The sequence below is a fragment of the Cyclopterus lumpus genome, chromosome 9, assembly GCF_009769545.1.
Source record: "Cyclopterus lumpus isolate fCycLum1 chromosome 9, fCycLum1.pri, whole genome shotgun sequence".
Taxonomy (NCBI): domain Eukaryota; kingdom Metazoa; phylum Chordata; class Actinopteri; order Perciformes; family Cyclopteridae; genus Cyclopterus; species Cyclopterus lumpus.
Genome location: NC_046974.1, coordinates 20,501,537 through 20,520,128, shown reverse-complemented (window position 1 = coordinate 20,520,128; position 18,592 = coordinate 20,501,537). Strand labels below are relative to the sequence as shown.

The 18,592-nt window shown below is 43.2% G+C and overlaps 3 protein-coding genes across 3 annotated transcripts; 1 reads left to right on the top strand and 2 right to left on the bottom strand.

Moving 5' to 3' along the window:
- Positions 1 to 389: 389 nt before the first annotated feature.
- mpeg1.1 (macrophage expressed 1, tandem duplicate 1) lies at positions 390 to 3,831 on the bottom strand. Its single transcript, XM_034542588.1, is given in 3 exon segments — positions 390 to 2,130; positions 2,132 to 2,853; positions 3,250 to 3,831. Coding segments are annotated over 3 exon segments (2,115 nt in total). The 5' UTR covers positions 3,700 to 3,831; the 3' UTR covers positions 390 to 1,187.
- Positions 3,832 to 6,086: 2,255 nt separating this feature from the next.
- On the bottom strand, positions 6,087 to 8,229 carry LOC117735960 (solute carrier family 2, facilitated glucose transporter member 1-like). The gene is made up of 6 exons (XM_034540901.1): positions 8,056 to 8,229; positions 7,800 to 7,954; positions 7,335 to 7,530; positions 7,029 to 7,142; positions 6,387 to 6,485; positions 6,087 to 6,302 (listed from the first exon to the last, which is right to left on the bottom strand). The coding sequence occupies exons 1-6, from the start codon at positions 8,227 to 8,229 to the stop codon at positions 6,087 to 6,089; spliced, it is 954 nt and encodes a 317-aa protein (XP_034396792.1).
- Positions 8,230 to 12,088: 3,859 nt separating this feature from the next.
- Positions 12,089 to 18,406, top strand: tspan36 (tetraspanin 36). The gene is made up of 7 exons (XM_034542025.1): positions 12,089 to 12,268; positions 15,090 to 15,281; positions 15,382 to 15,456; positions 16,376 to 16,471; positions 16,913 to 17,059; positions 17,321 to 17,404; positions 17,746 to 18,406. Exons 1-7 carry the CDS (start codon positions 12,209 to 12,211, stop codon positions 17,824 to 17,826), a joined length of 735 nt encoding a protein of 244 aa, XP_034397916.1. The 5' UTR covers positions 12,089 to 12,208; the 3' UTR covers positions 17,827 to 18,406.
- Positions 18,407 to 18,592: the final 186 nt, after the last annotated feature.

The window sequence follows — 18,592 nt, the reverse complement described above, 5'->3', positions numbered from 1 at the left end:
TCTCTGTGCGAGAGGTTTCATTGAGAGTTGTTTTATTTAGAGTGTGTGCTTTGGTGCTACGTTTACAGATCAATGCAACTGCAAAGTGCGAGTTCACATCAGCTGTTACTTTGCCATGTTTTACAAAACCGCACCACTATGTGGATATAATTTCTTTCATCATGTTTGTATTTAGCTCAAAGATTTAACTCCCTTTGTTAAGCTTGAAATTGAAAGAAATAACACTCATATCTGTTACAATGACGATTGTTTTGTTTAAGTGGCCGTTGAATGAGGTATGTGTAAGACGCACAAAGCATATATACAATATAAACATGAGACATGGATCCATTTGAATTGTTGAACATCACTTTAATTAGTAGTTAAGTGCAGTGTAGAGGAGTTTAATTGATATACATTTATAAATCCTTTCATTTTTTGCAGCATGAGACAAAACGTTAAATACACAACATAGAAAATCTTCAATTATCAATTATCTGTAAAAAAAAAAAAAAAATCATACAACATTGTGAGATGGTTTATGAATGGAGTCAAACAAAGCATCCAGGTTTTTAAATGGGGTTTAAAAAGTTTTTATACTACTTATTAGGCATCTTGGCCTCATGAGGGCGGTATGGGTTCACTTTGGGCCCATGGCACTGCAGTCACATTTGTAAGAGTATGATCAAGTTTTTAATGCAGAAACTATAAAGTGTACTTATGCTAAGTACACATCATGATATCAGGGAAAAAATGTCCCCCAATAAATGTGTTGTTAGAACTATTGTATTTATTAATATCCATAGCAGTTGTTGTGGCGATGTGAATTACTGATTGGTTTCATTTACATTTCAAAAGAATAAGAATAATTATTGCAAAGTCTAGGATCCCTTCAACAACATGTTCTGCTCCTGTGAGATTCATGGTAGTGATTTCTGCCTTGAGAATGAACAAGGAAGTTGAATTCCGTCACACCAGATCAGCCTCTTGGCCTCACGCCTTTAACCTGTGTGGAGTTTAGAAAGTGAAAGCAGGTCGGAGGCACTCTTTTTGCCAAATTTGTAAAAGCCTTTAATCAAACGCCTATTTCTTTGTGGAATACTAAAAACATAAACATGTGTGGTACATGTCAAGATCGAGCTGGGTTACAACCCAACTGAGCGCCACAAACAGCCGTCCTCAAAGGGCGTCTTATCCGCGTTTTATTCTTAAGCCCCATCTTGTTCATTACGTTCCACCTCATCAAGTATTTCCTCATAGCTCCGAGCTGTCCTGAACCAAGACAGCCTCCTCCTCCTCCTCTTCACCAGCACTACCGCCACTATGACCACCAGCGCCATCATGCCAATCACCCCGAAGGCTACCCCGGCCTTTTCACCACCAGACATGTGACTCAATTCGGGGTTAAGCTTCTGAACCATTTCCTTGATTTCCTGTGGTTTGGCCAGCTTCCACGCCTTGGTCTGCCCCACTCTGATCCAGCTCATATCTCCATCAGTCATGACCATGACTGTATTTGTGGCGTGCATGCTGACAAGTGGAGGCTTCGTGAACGGTGGCAGACGGATCGGAAGCAGCTGCCCACCTGTGAACAGTCCCGACTGAACGCAGTAAAGGATTTCACAGCCGTCGCTCACTGCGGCGAGGTGCTGGCTGAACTTTGGAGGGCAGCGGCTTTGATTATTTGCCAATGGGTTGTTTGACTGACAACTGAAGAGGCCTCCGAATGGCACTGAGTATCTGCTGCCGATTTCATAGTCCTTACCCACGCAGATCACTTGGCCATCCGAGAGAAACTTCACTGGAATGAAGCTCGTGGGACAGCTTTTCGCATTGGTGAGGGGGTTCAGGAGGGAGGGGCTGTATATGCCTCCGAACAGATACCCTAACTTGTCCGGGGCCTCTCCGCTCACAGAGCACCAGTAGGTGACGATGCGAGCAGAGCGAACGTGGTAGTTGTCCTGACACAATTGACGATGGCAATGTGAAAGGCCAAAAATTCCACATCGATAGACTTGGTCGTGGCAGTCGTAGGAAGTGTAACCCTGCTGTCTCACCTCCGATCTCAGTAAAGTGGCAGAGTAAGGCGAACGACAGGAGAAGTCCCCTGTGTCTGGGTTTTTCTGGGCCAGGGCATCACAGTGGACCTGCATCTGAGCTGACACGGGTACACTCTTGGTACACGCCACCAAAACTGAGGTTTGTAGCGGGGCCCTCGCAGGACGCGTCATCAATGTTGGCTTGGAAGTTAAAGTTCTTGGACTTGACGTCGACACATCCGGGCCGCGTGTTGACCATGTAGTATCGCTCCACGGCCTGACCCACCGCGAGAGCCACTTTGTCCACCGTGGGCGGTGGCAGATCGGGCAAAGTGTTGATGTTTATGAAGTAGTGTAAGGGGAATCCCGACCGATCAATCGCAACCAGGTTGTTCTTGGTACTTTCCTGCCACTTCTGCAGGGTGATTCCCGGATAGAAAGGCGTGCCACCGCCATGGCTTTGAATAATAGAGTACTGAATCTTGGACTGATATGCTAGAAGGGAGGAGCTCTGTTGGGTGTTTTGACTGCTTATGTCAAACTTGATCTTGTCAAAAAAGTTTAAGCCTGCTTGCCTTTTGTCGGAGGAACTCTCCGACGCCCTGTCCGACACATTTGAAGAACGGATGTAGTCTTCCTCCACCAAAGTGGCCCCGGCATCGACACTAGTGATGACGTGGGTGCCATAGTCCAGCACCATCTTCTCTGAGAGATAGACGACGTTCCTTGTTTGGTTGTTTTCAATCGCATTGGCTATCTCTTTGACTTGTTGGGCAAAGCGCGTGTCCAGGTTGATGTCTGGAAACGCCTTAACCGTGTAGATGAAGTTACGAAACTTTGAAGAAAAATATCAAATATCATGTTATAGTATATTTTGAATTTCAGCTTATATATTTTGTATTCATTTTTGCTTTATTTACTTTTTAACTGGACTGATCTGTAACATTTGTCCTGTAACTACAGATAAAGCACACTGGCACATTTATGGCATTGTTGTTGAATATACATAAACTGTTCAAGGGGCACTCAACATTTTTATCAACCAAATCCATCCATCCAAGTAATCCACCGTAAAGTTGTGCCTTATAAAGTTGTGCCTTTTTATATATACTATATACTGTATATATGTATATATATATATATCAACAAACTATGATTTAATTTAACTCAACTACACAACTACATGTGCATTTTATTTTATTCATCCAAACTATGGAAAATAGAAACTTACTTGCACTCTGGCTGTGGTTGAAGAGTCTTCGACCTGATGGGTTTTCATCCTCTTGTTCTCTGTTGAAAATTTGCCGTTCAGCACCGAGAAGAATGAAGTCTCTGCATTTATGGAGTGAGATGTCAAGCTCTTCTGCTCCAGCCAGGAGCTGATTATCTCCGAGTTCATCTCAATGCCCGTCTCCTTGTGGGGGATGACAAACACCTCATCTGGGATGAGGTAAAGCCCGTCCTCGGTGGTCTGGCACTGGAAGTAGCTGATGTTCATGACCCGACCCGCGTCCATGTTGCGGAGGTTGTCCCAGCCTCCGCCTGGCAGCACCTCCAATGCTGTGATGGAAAGGTTGGAGGAGGCGCGACATTGCCTGAGCCAGTTGGTGGGGCGGCTGATAGGGACCGAAGAGCAGACATGGAGGAGGCAGAGAGCCAGGAGGGTCACTGCTACCTTCATGATGACTGTCAGAGAGGGCTGAGGCGAACGACTATAAAGGTTCAAACCAAGTTCCTCCTCCCCTTATTTAGTTTATTATGTCACCAACAGGAACATCCAGTTTAGGAACTGGTAGGGAGGATGAGGTTTTAGTTTCATTTCCAAAACGGCTTCTTTCTTTTTTTTACCACAAACTATACCTATCAACAGAAAAAAAGAACTCTGCTTGCCAAAAGTGTGATTGAACCTGAATACTCTTCCTAAATTATGACTGAGCTTGTGTTCTATCGGAGGAATAGGCCTTGACAGTACAACAAAAGTTATTAGTCAGTTATTAACATGGTTTTATTGCTGTGATCTGTGTTATTTAATCGTTCAAGTGATTTAAGGATATGCGTTTCCAGTAAGGGCTTCATTGATTTCCTTGAACTTAAAGAAGTGATGAAAACAAACATGTACACTTGTAAGTGCACACACCGGAAGAGTTTGAGTATAGCCCGACACCTGCCCGTCATCTACAGTGCATGTTCACTTTTACACTTTCTCTCTCATTATTCCCCCACCCAACACGTAATCGCAAACTGCTACAATTTGAATGTAAAGTGACAAAGTAAAGACAGAGAGGGTGGAAGTGTACACCTAAGGATGGTTGAAAAAAGGGTGGAAATGAAGCTTAACGTTAACGCTTCGGTTGATAGACGCTCTCTTTCACATAGTTATTCTACTTATGAGGTCATGGTGAACACGAGGCCACACAAGTGATGAACACTCCACATGTTGGATAACACTTCAGCAAAAAGGCTCATTGTGTATGAATAGCATATAGACCATTTTGTTATCCCTTTTTAAATATTTGTATTAAATCCTGTTCTGTTCACCTGTGTATTATCATGCCAAACTCCACTGAGAGTAATCACTATTTCATCTGCCGCCTAAATTCCATCATACTCTCGGAGTATAATATGTATTACTTGGTGCTGGTGAAGAAAGGTAAGCTGCCTTTGAACCCGTAATGCATGGTAGTACTTGGGCTTGGAAAGTTGTCTTTATCATCAGTAAACACACATTCACACATAACCGCATTGAAGGTCTGACATATTTGGCTCCATCACCACTCATCATATATATATTAACGTCATTTCTGTTTGGGAAACCGAGAGGTGAGAGCGCCTGTTGATGAGTGGAAAAAGGCCAGTGTGGTGAAGCTAGGAGGCGTGGCAGAGAAAAGCCAGCTGATTGTCAGGTGTAAACAAAGACGAGCTCGTACTAACGCGCACGTGGACACCTTGGCCTGTAGCTGAATGAGACCCATCAGCTCTGACACAGAGCAAACCAAGATGCTCAACTCCAAAAGCAGCTGGCTGAAAATGTGGAGAGCCACCGGAAAGAGAAAGAAGAGAGGAAGGAACTCTGTGATCAATCGAAACAGGAGCGGTCCAAACTGGAGTCTGGAGTACGTGTGAAAGCGTTTGAGCGTCATCGCGGAAAATCGCCCTGCCGCTCCCGGCATCCCACAGACTAGCCATGGCCTCGCCCCGGGACCTGTACACGCCCGCTAAGATCAGCAGCCCCACGTGCGTGGGGACGTCGTGTACGCCGTGGGCCCCCGGGGTCATCGGGGGAGCGTTTCGCACCGAGCATCCCTCTCTGTCGTACGCTGCCGAGGACCATGATATTTCTCCGTCTTTCTGCCTGTCGGACAAGAATGCTCCACTGGGGATGGATGCGCTGGCAAACACGTGGCCAAACGTGCTGCTCTTTGCATTCCCCCCTCTCAGCCTGATCTCCCTGTGTTAGGATCCCTGTCTGCTCTTAGTGTTTGCTCCCCTGTTTTCCCCTCCTGTCTATTTTGTTATTGTGGAACATGTGCTTAATGTTTTGTTTTTTGTCAGCCTACAGTTTCCACCCCCGGTTTCCGTCCACTACCACACCCCTCTACTTTGGCTCAGCTGGGGCTCGTCTTTGTCAGGGTTCAACCAGCGCAACAGAGTACTGTACTGAGTACTGGATTTCCAGATTCTGGCCACGGAGTCCGGTTGGGAGAAGGAGGCGCTGGAAGGAATATATGGCAGCAGTCTTTCGGATTTTCTGAAGGACGAGCTTGCCGTCAGGGAGGAGCCAGAGTCATTGGATGAGCTCATCGCTCTCTCAATCAATATGGATAACCGTATTCGGGAACGCCGTCGGGAGAGGAACTACAGGCCTTTCTCCTTGTCGGACAAGAATGCACAACTGGGGATGGATGCGCTGGCAAACACGTGGCCAAACGTCTTGCTCTTTGCATTCGCCCCTCTCAGCTTGAGCCACCCAGACAAGACCCGCCAGTTTGTCGTTGATGTGGACGCCTCGGACAGCGGCGTCGGAGCTGTACTTTCGCGGCGGTCAGCTGCTGACTCCAAGCTCCATCCTTATGCTTTCTTCTCTCGTAGACTTTCCCTGGCACATTTTGTGAAGTTAGCAGTCCAGTTGGAGAAACCAGCCACAGCGAAGGCAGAGGGCCTCGGTCCCTGCGAGAACAACTCTGCCACGATGAACCAGGGGATGGGACCCCGTCCCATCTCAAAGAATGCCACGAAGGAGAAGATGGCCACGATGCTCAAATACAACATCCATTTGAGCTGGTCCTGCAAGAACAGAGGGCCAGAGGGAGGTTACATACTGGTATTTACTAGGAGGGAATCCTGAGAAACAACAAAAGAGAAACCTACCAACAGAGCCAAGGCAATCGTCATCAAGACGGCAGATCCGGCCATTCCCAGCAGCCCCAGCAGGTGCAGAGACCTGCGTCCCGCATGCTCGACAACAAACTGATAGTTTTGGCAAAACTACTTTACTTTGTAAACACAATGACCATCTTACACCTCATGTATGTCCACAAACAACAATAAAGGATCTTGAAAATGACTTGAGTTTACTCTCTATAACTTAAAAAGGGACAGAGTGTAGCGTTTAGGACGATCTCTGAACAGAAGTGGAATATAATATTAATGACTAGGTTTTCATCCATGAAATCTTAAAAGAGCCCTTCATTACTCCATAAGGAGCTCTTCATGGAGTCCGCTGTGTTGCAGACAAAACCAAACTCTGACACTGAAGAGGGCCTTTTGAATTTTTAATGTCCTTGAAGGCCACCGTAGTTCCCCGACACGCTTGAAAAACTGCAGCAACGTGAGCGAACGTGTTTTGTTTGCACGCGACGGCTTTGCGTCAATGCAGCCTTGGAAAGGGAGACGTTTTTAGCTCACCCGCTTCGATGAAATCCTACACACTGCCTCTTTAATCCTTTTAGCGCCTTTATTGATCTGTACTGTAATGAGGATTTCCCTTTCGATAACCTGAGAAATGTTAACTGTACTCACCGACACCACAGTGAAAGCTGTGTTCACGACACCGGCTCCAATGGTGGCATAGACAGGCTGCTCAACTCCGGCTTTCTCAAAGATACGAGTGGAGTAGTAGAATACCTGGCAAGCAAGACAAACACAGATTTAATATGAGGGAGTCTCATTTTATTTCCAGAGTTGACACATGTTCTGTATATCTTCTTCCATTATCGAATGTAGCTCTGAGGTCGTGGAAAAAGTGACGTTTCTCTGTGGTTCCTGAGCGTTTTCTTCAGAATCACGATGGCGGTCCTCGCAGCGAACAGTGGGGACAAGGTCTAAGTGTAGACACTGCTGGTAGAGCTGCAGGACGACGGCGATCAGGAGGGGCTGGCGGTAGAGTGGCGAGCGGAAAAGCTCCAGGATGGTCACAGTCTTCTCCCTCATCATCTGCCGGCTCTCCTCCTTCATCTCCTGCATGTCGGAGCTCACCTCTGTGGTGCCTCTGAGCTTCTTCAACACTGACATGTGAAAGCAGGCCGTTAACTCTACAAGCTGCACTTTTTTTCCCCCAGCTCAGTGTCATTGTTCTTTGACATTTGACGTTTTGATTGACATTTTAGAAGCCCATTGGAATCTGGGAGTTTTGTTAGGATTTTAGGTTAGAAATACCTCTGTGTTCACTTTCCTACGCAATTTCTGTAAAAACACTGCACTATTAGATACAACAAAATAAATAAAAAAGTTACAGCTTTTGCAAGGTTACAACAGTTGTGTGTGTGTGTGCGTGTGTGTCACCGCCTTTGGTCTTGTTCTCTGTTGATGAGCAGGAAACGGTGACTCTTGGGGCAGAGAGGCAGCAGGATGCACTGTATCATCGCGGGGAAGAAGGTGACACCCAGAAGGAGCGGCCACAAGTCGTCGTTGCCCATGATTGCCTCCATTCCAAACACATGAAGTCGACACAGACACATGTAACGCACATGCGTTTAAAACAACAAAAGCAACACAGAGTAGGATGCACAAAGGTTGTACCGTTATACCGTTTACCGACCTGTGCAATGAGGATGCCGACGACAATAAGAATGTTTGATGGAGAACTCCCTGATGATGCTGAGAAACAACTGGCAGAACAACCAGTGTCTGATGAGGATGCAGAGGGGGGTGCATTGGGTGGTGCCTTTAGTATTATCTTAAGCCTTGATCTCTCTGTGGGTAGCTCGGACATGTCAGTCAAGTTGCAGAGCTCATTGTTGAACTCTGGATCTTGAACCTGGATAATAATATCATCCTCTAGATTGAGCTTGCTCTTGAGTATAGTCTTTAATTCCTTGTGGCTAATGTAAACAGAATGTTTTTTAAATTGTTCAAATCATGCACAACTTTTTTGAAAAAGCTGTGCTTTGCTTCAAAGCGAATTGTCTAACTCCAGCAAAGGTACAAAGCAACTGATGAGGTAAGGATAGTGTTCTATGAAATTGTGTTTTGGTCTCAGTTTGTTGTCAGGGAAGGCCTCGAGGAGCAATAGCCTGTGGGCTGATATGCCATCTTCCAAATATCAGATTGATTGATTGATTGGTAAAAGAGGAACTCAAGAAGCACATCCAGTGTTGTGTCATTCTCTGGGATTCATTTACCTATGATCAATGGCAGCAGTCTTTAACAAAGTCCAGTTCACGTGTCTATTTTCACCAATTGATCCATTGCCTTTGAAACTTGGGGGTATTCTGTTAGGACGGGAGGTCTTATCAGAGAATAAGTATGGGAAATTCTGAATAACAGAATTGAATTCATCAAATGTGAAGTACTTATTTGAGATGAACTTGTTCAGGCACAAGCTTAGTTCAACCGGCACTATTCCCGAGGAGGTCATGCAGAAAATCTGGTGGGAACCCAGGAACTGTGTGAAAGGAGCTCAACTTGTTCAAAACAGAATCTCTTTTCACACCATTTACATTCTTTAAATTTGGATTTAGTTCAACCTCCAAAGCATTTGCCTCATATGTCCCTTTTGTCCTGAGTTGAAATAACCCACTCTTTACTTCAGTTGTCTGAATGCCGCAACGACTGGCTGAACAAAATCTGCAACATTTATCAACATTGAATGATTCTTGAAAGCCTGCAAGTGAATGAGCTGCTAAGTTATCAGCAGAGACAGACAGCACTGTTCCTTTGATGCTTGCGCCTAACCTCTGGATGAATACACCTTGATTCTCAAGTACCTGTATGTCTTTTAAAAGTGGCTCAAGAATTTTCCCATATCCAAATGTTTTAACATCATTACTGTTACACAGCACTGCAAGATATAGAGATTGTATGGATGACCGATATTTGATAGGCAAATTGGCTATAACCCAATACACAGCAAAAACCTTATGTTTTTTTCTAGATGTACCGAAAGGATTGCATATTTCAAAGTCATCAGAGTACAGTCCAACAGAAATAGATAGCTCCTCTCTGGATAGCAATGGATTGTCTTTGAAGAATAAGCCGCTACAAGGTTTTAAAATGACCAGACTGCTTGGTAATTGATTCTTCAATTAATACTTTTTCTAAAATATCATTTCTATTGAGTAACTCTGTTAAAACACTTACAATGGGGACATATACAAATGTCTTCTTCCTGGTAGTATTATCCAAAATATATTCTACTGGCTCCAATGACAGAAAAATTGTTTTTGGAAAAACACTGACCTCTTGTAATCAGTGCCAAAAGGTCCCGTCTTTGAAAGTAAAAAAAAAAGGATTGGTTTCCTGAAGTGTTTCCCTTACCACCGTTAAAACTGTGTTGTCAGTGTTGCAATGATGTTCCAGTAGCAAGCTCAATTACACTATAGCTAAACTCTCCTGCTAAAACACCTATATCATACAGTTCACTAACTAGTTCCTGTGTAGCTGACTTGGACACATGTACAATTGTTTGCATACGCAGGAATAAAGATGCAAGTCGATGCCTAATTGATTCTCCATTATCATTGTCATCAACTGGAGGGTTATCAGAATCTACTGAACCCACATCTCCCTGGTCAGTTTGGTTTCTGCTGGACTGTAATCACAAATTAGTTCCAAGTCTTTTTTTTCAGATTCACAGTGATATCTTCTTTTGTGCCCAGTAAAAGGTGGACTATAGACTTACATTGACAGTGCTCAAAAGGACAGCTGACAGTTTCCTTACTTTTCCCAAATGAAGAAAGTATTGCTTCGGAGTACATGGCTCCAGAAAAATTTCATAAATCACACAGCAGTCGATAAGTTAACACATTGGACTGAGATCGATGCACAACAGCTGGCTGAGACTGATTACCCACTGACTCATGTTTCAATAAATGATTTCTCTGAGCAACTTCAATTCAATTCAATTCAGTTGATTTTGTATAGCCCAATATCACAAATTTAAAAATTTGCCTCAGAGGGCTTTACAATCTGTACACATACGACATCCCTGTCCCAGGACCTCACATCGGATCAGGAACAACTCCCCAAAAATAACCTTTCACAGGGAAAAAAGGGAAGAAACCTTCAGGAGAGCAACAGAAGGAGGAACTTGTGTCTTAAAAGAGCACACACAGTCATTATAGATGCAAGGCCTATTATGTGTCCGTGTTTTAGTTTGTAATGCCTTATTATGTTGCGTTGGTTAGCTGAAATAAATGTGCAGAACTTGCAGAACCAATTCATGTGACTCACAGGACAGGTTTCTCCAAAAAACTCCAGCCTCCAGCTCTGAAGAAAAGAAAAGAAACTCAGAATGAGCTCTCTCTAGTTAGAGCTCCATATTTCTTAGTGTAACAGTTAAGGCACTTAGATACTGGCATGTCAACAATATACAAGTAAAATAACTAAACGACGCATGTAAATTGTGCTATATCTGAAGACTGACCTGTAATCTAAAAAAAAAAAGTCTGTGAATATGTGATATGTGTTTACAGTTAATCAAAATATGAGTCGCCCTTCCCCCGTTCTCTACTGTACGAACTATCTAATGTTAAACTGCCATTTAAAATCACAGTAATCACATCAGTAATAGGGAAAACATAACACGCTAAATCTGTAGTTTAGCATTGTAAACTACAACAGCTAGCTAGTGTTACTACTGCTAGCTAAACTTTGCCATAAACAATGTCTTTAATGTCATTAAAAAACTTTGCTGCAAGGTTTACTTTGCAAACCGTGTGTCAAATGTATACATTTTTCCTATTCAACATATTTCGATGAATACAAGCAGATTTATATTCTTACCTTGGAAACACCTGATCCAAAAAGGAATTTTCTTTAAACACATGTCACTCTAGTAGCCAATGCGTTTGCAGGGTCAAGCCACCAACCCCAGTCCATCTACCTGTGTGGGGTTGCCTATGGGCTTTTGCAGGGGCAAGCCACCAACCCCAGTCCATCTGCCTGTGTGGGGTTGCCTATGGGCTTTTGCAGGGGCAAGCCACCAACCCCAGTCCATCTGCCTGTGTGGGGTTGCCTATGGGCTTTTGCAGGGACTACACAGTTGAGTCAGCTAGGAAATCTGTGTTGCTTAAACTATTCCAACTGTAGTGATTAGTTAGGCAAAGTTGAACTTGATATTTCAAGTACACCCACTTTAGTTGAACTGATTTAGGGAAATGAGCTGAATGAACTAACACAGTGGAGAGGCCAGAAGTAATACAAACAATTGTTTAGTAGTAAATGTCCCCTGTGATTTATTCCCATCGTCCTATTGTGTTTTTGTTAAAGGAGATCAGGAGATTTGTGTTATTTACTGGAGTGGACTGTTGTTTTTAAATAAATCCACAGATTCCTGTAAAATGCAATCATCAAAAGTCAAATCAAAGTGGATCACAAAGCACATTAAATTAAATTAAATTAAACGTATTTCCATGGCTCAATGTTTACCGTGCTGGACGCAGATTAAAATATTTGCACAACAGAACCGCCTTTTCCCTTTCCAGTCTTTGGATTCATTTGACGTGTGCGTGCGTGTGTGTGCGTGCGTGTATGTGCGTGCGCGTATGTGCGTGCGCGTGCGTAGGCATAGCAGCTGAGCGCTTGTAGAACACGCTCTGCTACATCTCCTCCCCAAAGCATGTGACCATGTGATCACAGTCAGTCAGAGACGGACGGAAAACACTTGTGACCCGACTCAGCAGCAGCAGCAGCAGCAGCAGCAGCAGCGCACACGCAACAGAGCTCCGGCCTCCTCATCTCCACCAGACGACATGGACTGCGGGATTTTCACGTCCAAGACCGTCCTCCTCTTCCTCAGCCTGGTGTTCTGGGTAAGGCGCGGTGGTGTCCCTCCACCGGGCAGGGATTTGACTGAAATGGCTTCAGCCGTGCCGGTATTTCTGTCACGCGTCCGCGGTTTCCGTGCGCTCTAAGTTTAAAACTCAAAGAGTTATGACCTGATGACCATCTTCCCCTGTGTCACTTCACTGTACTTCCTCATGTTGACTGTTGATGTATAGTTCAGATCTGCGTCAATGAGCAACATTTCCCAATAATGTGCATTAAGGCCAGCTGAGCTCGGGGGCTGAATGGATGTGTCTGTTGCATCGATCAGGCCAGTCAGCCTGAACTCTGACTCCATTAGCGAAGTTTGACCTGAGTTCATTATCTGGTTTTGTGTGTTTGCTTTTTTTTTTTGTCAATTCACCAGATCTTCTCCCCAGTTGTCTTTTTTTTTTAAAGGTGCCAAACCGTTCTTCCGAGGCTGGTGTGTAGTGTGATTACTGTAAGCAAGGGAGAACCTGCTTCACTTTAAATACTTCCTCATTCTCAGAATTATTTCCAATCTGTCGCTACGGTGGCTTTTTTTGTTTTGACATAATTTTTTCAGTCCGCATCACCATCATTACTGACTTTCATACTGAATCAAAGATATCAAGCAGCAGTTTATGGTCTACGCTGTGAGAAAGCACACATTTTGAAAGGTTAACTGTCATTTGGGCATGGGACTTATTGAGAGTTTTTTATATATAATTATCCTTTCACTCTAGACCCTGCCTTGCTCACTAAATCATATCTGGCAGCTTAACATTGTTGAACAACCCCCCCCCCCCCTTTTTTTAAAAGCTCCACTTAACATTGAGAATATTTTAATTCGATGTGATTGTCTCAGAAAAATTGCTTTTATCTTCCTTTTTTAAATTGGGTGATTTTTTTTTTTTAAGGCTAAGATCACAAGTTCAAAGGTGAAATCCATAAAATGTGTTATGAATGCTCGGAAACACATGAGCAGAAATATAATGTCCTGCTTTCTCCCCCATGGAACTTGGTCTAAGATGGCGTACGTGTACATCTTTCATGCAGGCGGGTCCCGCTAAAACCATCCAGGGACATCGCCTCAGAGGTTTCTCACATTCCAGAGAGGTGGCGCTGTGTGTTGTGTAAGCCTCTTTGTGCTGCTTCTTAGGCACAGGATCAGAATTTCTGGAAAGATTATGGGTGGGGGGGGGTGTAGAGGAACAACCCCACTGGGATCCTGTGACTGTGGAGTGATTAAGAGAAGTGAGTCATGAGGCCGAAGTGGAGGATGAATGATTGTTACACAACACCCACGGGAGCAAAGACGAGCGCACAATCCATAACTCGCACAGGGGAAGTGATACTGGCTTGACAGTGCCCAGACTCACAAAGGGGGATTTCTGACTAAGTATGAAACGATAGCAGCCTCGTCCTTTTGCCACACATATTCTCATATTCTAGCTGAATATGAAAGCAGGATTCACACACACATTGTATAGTATAGAGGGAATTCTCATTTGCAGTTGATTTAGTTTTTGCTCTGTTTTTCCACCCTCCTGTGCTTTTTTTTTCTTTCAATCAATTTATTTTAAGTTTATACAAGTTAAGCTTTACCTCAAACTAGACAACATAACACATCAACAAAAATACACAACCGTATGCTGTTATGTATTTTTATTTATTTATTTGACCAACTATACGGACAATCAGACGAGGACAGAAAACCTCCAAGGAATCACAGGCATAACTCATCTTCCATATTGAACCTGCTAACAATGATATATTAATGAATGTTGAGTGCGTGGCTCTTTTATCACATACTTGAGTTTCAAGGGGCAAAAGGAAGTCTGTTGATGGGATAAATACTTAATTGCAGTGGTTTTCTGAACACTCGTGTCTGTAGCTTTGACCGTGTTTGACGAGTGCGTCTATTTACAATGAAATGAGCGTTTCCAAACGGCCCCTGTGATTCCAGTCTGTTACGTACGCACGGAATTGGCCAACAAGCACACAGTCTTGTGATTGGTGAGCTCACTGCTGAAGTATGAAAAGCATAAGTTATTGCCTAATCCACATCTGAATGAGCATCAGTGACCTTCACAGCCTGTGTTCATCACATGGGATCACAGCAGATAACAGAGTGGGAAGAAATCTCTTTGTGCTTTCTCTAACCGTCTTTAAACAAACAGCTGATCGAGGCTATGCTCCTTACTTTAAGAAGAACAAGACTAAACTGACCAAACTGAATCTTATTCTCTACATCTTCCGTCGCAAACTAAAAACACATCTTTTTCAACTATACCTTGAATAGGAAAGGTAGCGCCGTAGCAGCACTTAAATATCTCTTACTGATAGCACTTTGTAGTTTAATTTATTGAAGAAATTGTACTTTCTCGATTCTTGTTGCTTTGAGTTTGTACTCATGGTTTAATGCACTTATTGTAAGTCGCTTTGGATAAAAGCGTTGGCTAAATGACAAGCAATGTAATCATAATTGGAAGATTTAAAAACATCTCTTTTCGTTCAGATGTTGGCTATTTGCTATCACGGAATATGAACATGACGTTTTCAGCTACAGCACAGAGATACAAACCCAGATCATGTGACAAAATCTCCTTCAGGGCAATCAATGTGGATTTCTTTGTTAAATGCAAAGATTAAGTGCACTGAAGTTTGATTATTCACATATGTCAAACAATAGGAAAACGAATGTCTTCTATTGATGATTAAAGAAAACACATTTCCCTCTCAGCTTCTGATCTGGGTGCAGACGTGTTGAACCCTAACCATGTTGCTACATCGTCAACTGAGTTGGCACCTTGATGCGTAACACATATGTTCTCCTCCCCGCAGGGTGCAGGAGCGGCGTTGGCCTACGTCGGTGCCTATGTGATCAAGAGCTATGACAACTTTGACAGTTTCATTCAGGACAAGTACACACTGGTCCCAGCAGCCATCATCATTGGCGTCAGCGTGGTGATGTTCATCTTTGGTCTGGTGGGATGCTGCGCCACACTGCGGGAGTCCAAAGTCGGCCTCAGCTTCGTAAGTGTGTCTGCGCCAGTGTTCATAAGCTTTTGGTTGTCCCTTTTTTTTTTTTGTGTGTATTTTGCACACTTATTTCTCCTGTTTTCTCTCGCTGCAGTTCTTTTTGATCATCATGGGGATCTTTGCAGCTGAAGTGGCAGCTCTGGTGTTTAGCTTCATCTATCAAGGCAAGGTGAGTCGCAGATGCGTGTTTTCTGTCATACAATGGGCCTCATTCACCAAATCTCTTTTTGAAACCCACTCACGTGGAGCTCACACACAAAACGCCCCACGAACCCTAACTTATGACATTCACTCGTGGTGTTCTTATTTAGAAATGTGGTTCTTACACAAGTTTGTGCAAAAGAATCGTTATTGCATTTTCTAAAGTTGTACAATATAGGACATATTATTTGTTAGGATTATTTTCATTACCATTTATAGAAATCACGGTTACGGATCAAAAAGCTTTGGACAGAAATATCAAATTGTTTAAATAATTCACTTTAAAGTAGCTGCTTACAGTGTTCATTTTAGGTCTTTTCATACATGACAACATATAGAAAATATTGAATTTACAAAAGCACTAAAACCACCGCCAGGCTGGGACTTATTAGCCTATTTGCTCTTCCCACCTAACTGTATATCAGCACAATACACTGAGGCTTTAGCTTAATTATTATTTTAACTACAATCAATTATGTAGTTTATATATCGACTTAAAATGTAGACACTTTAATTATCCACAGTGCAGTAATTTAATGGTTAGTCATTTGAAAAGCATTTGAAACAGTCAATACAATTCAGTAAATGGCAAAGGGGTCCATTTCATTACTCTATACAAATGTCAATTAGAGATAAAGAAAATAGTCATCTGCTTATAGTAATGCACTGTATTTTACAAAGCATTATGCACTTTTACTTTATCTCCACTACTGACACTACTAAAGTACCTTTTAGTAGCTCTGCTTCCGCGGCGCCTCGACCCTGTCAGGTGTCTACTTGATTAGGATCAACTGTCTGGATGTTATGAATTTAATCTCCATTGTTTAAAATCGACCGGCACATTTGTACACGGTTGCCAACTTTGTTGTACTCTTATGTCCGTCCAGATAAACGCAGACCTGGAGCGCTCAATGAATGATGTCTTCATGAAGTATGACGAACAGGGCTCTGAGACCAAAGCTGTTGACTACCTGCAGACTCAGGCTGGTGCCATATTCCACTCTCTATAAAAAGCTTTTGGTTTCGCCGTACTTTCATTCTCTCTCTCATGCTTTCATTTCCTACTTTTGTGCTTTTATTTTACTCCTAAGTCTATTTTTCGTGCGTGCGTGCGTGCGTGCGTGTGTGTGTGTGGGTGGCCTGTCAGAGAAAAGTCTTCCACAATACATACAGACAACAACAAACAACTTCTGTGTGTTCTTAATGCACCAAGCTGACACCTGAGTGTCACCTCAGGCCATTCTGGGAGTAGTAGATGATTAAGCAGGTCAAGTGTGAGGGTAAAAAGAATGACTAATAAATCACACATCCACATTACAGGTTGACGTTGCAGACTTTCTTATAGTGTCAGTCTTTCCTTTTCTCTTTTTGACTGTCTTTTAGTTATATTCACTCCTGTCTGTCCTCTCTTTGTCGTTGTGCAGTTGGAGTGCTGTGGTGTCATGAATTACACCAGCTGGGCCAACACCACCTGGTTTAGAAGCAACAACAACACCGTGCCTGTGTCCTGCTGTAAAAACAGCACTCAGTGCACTCGCAGACTGGACCAACCGGACCAGCTTAACATGCAGGTGAATAATACGGAAGCACACGTTCCTCTATTTGACACAAATACCGTGTGTACATGTGGTTACATTGAGCTGTTTGTTGGGCATCGCTTTAGAAATGCTGCGACTCGGAGAAGACTTTGATTTATTTTTCATTGAATGCTTTTCGGACACAATATATAAAGTCTACAAAATCAAACGATCTCCCACCACTGAGGCATTAAAGCAAGAGCCACACGTCAGACAGACATTGTTCACTGACTGTACTTGTGCATGTCTTTTTAGGGTTGTGAGGTGAAGCTGGATCGCCTCCTACAGGGTGTGTTGGGCTACGCCATGCTGGTCATTCTGGGCTTCGCCATCATCAAGGTAAAGACGGTCACGTCCAGTTCAGCAGCTGTGAATGAGCGTGGCTGTAATTCCCACTCTGAAGTGTCTCTCTCTCTGTATTGTGATAACAATCAGTGCAGTAGACCGTGTACCAATTAGGAATGCCTACACATTCTCCTCACTGTGCCACGTTGTAGCTTCCACGTGCATCGATCTCCTTACCTTGCACTATATGTGTCATATGTTGAATAATCCATTCAGATATATCACATTAAAGCACTGGAGATGGTCCCGTGACATATCACAGGAACCTCCAGAAAATGGATTTTAAGAGCCTGAGAGTCTGATTGACCTTTTTTTTTTAATCTGTTCCATTGCAGTTCTTTGGGATGCTGAGCGTGTGTGTGATCACCTGTAAAGCCGGCAGCCGGAGGATCGGCTACCAGCCTCTGTATGCCTGAACCGCTTCATGCAACCACCTACAACCCCTTCATTTAGCTTGACGAGTTTTGCTGACCACTCACTCAGCAGTGACACATCCGAGCCGATCACTGTACAAATCTTAAATTTTATTTAAATAATGGCATAAAAAGTACACGCAAGGGGATCTTGCCAGATCATTCCTCCGCATATGAAAGCAGCGCGAGTGTTCCTCTGACTAGGTCAATCACTTTGCTGAATGTGGTTTTCAGTTATTGTCTAAATGATCCCCTTTTGGAGATGTGCCATATGGTTGAGGGGCCCAAGGTCCGTACTGTTTCAGCCCAGCTACTGTATTATTCTTTGATGAAGGGCCTCAAAATACATTTTAAGCTTTTTGGGATTGTGAACAAAAGGACAGCAGTTTAATGTTTTATTTAGGGTATGTATAGCCAACTGAATGACTCTAATTTAATATATATATATATATATATATATATGCATGCACACACACACACACACGTTTTATGGTCAGTTAACTGTATTGACAATTCTACATAGCAAGACTTTGGTTGTGTTTATTATGTTTCTAAATTAAATAGGGTGAACATTTCACAATAAGTTTGGCGCAGTTGTCTCTCATCATTGTATTGTTGCCCTTCCTTCAGTGTTTTTATAATATTCCACCAGTCTTTATAGATGGGCCAAACTGGCAGTTGAACACATGTTTTACAGTATGTGTAATTCTGAAATTAGGGAGGAAACGGCTGTGTCTAATCCTGTCGTCATGTTTGTGTCATTTCCTGG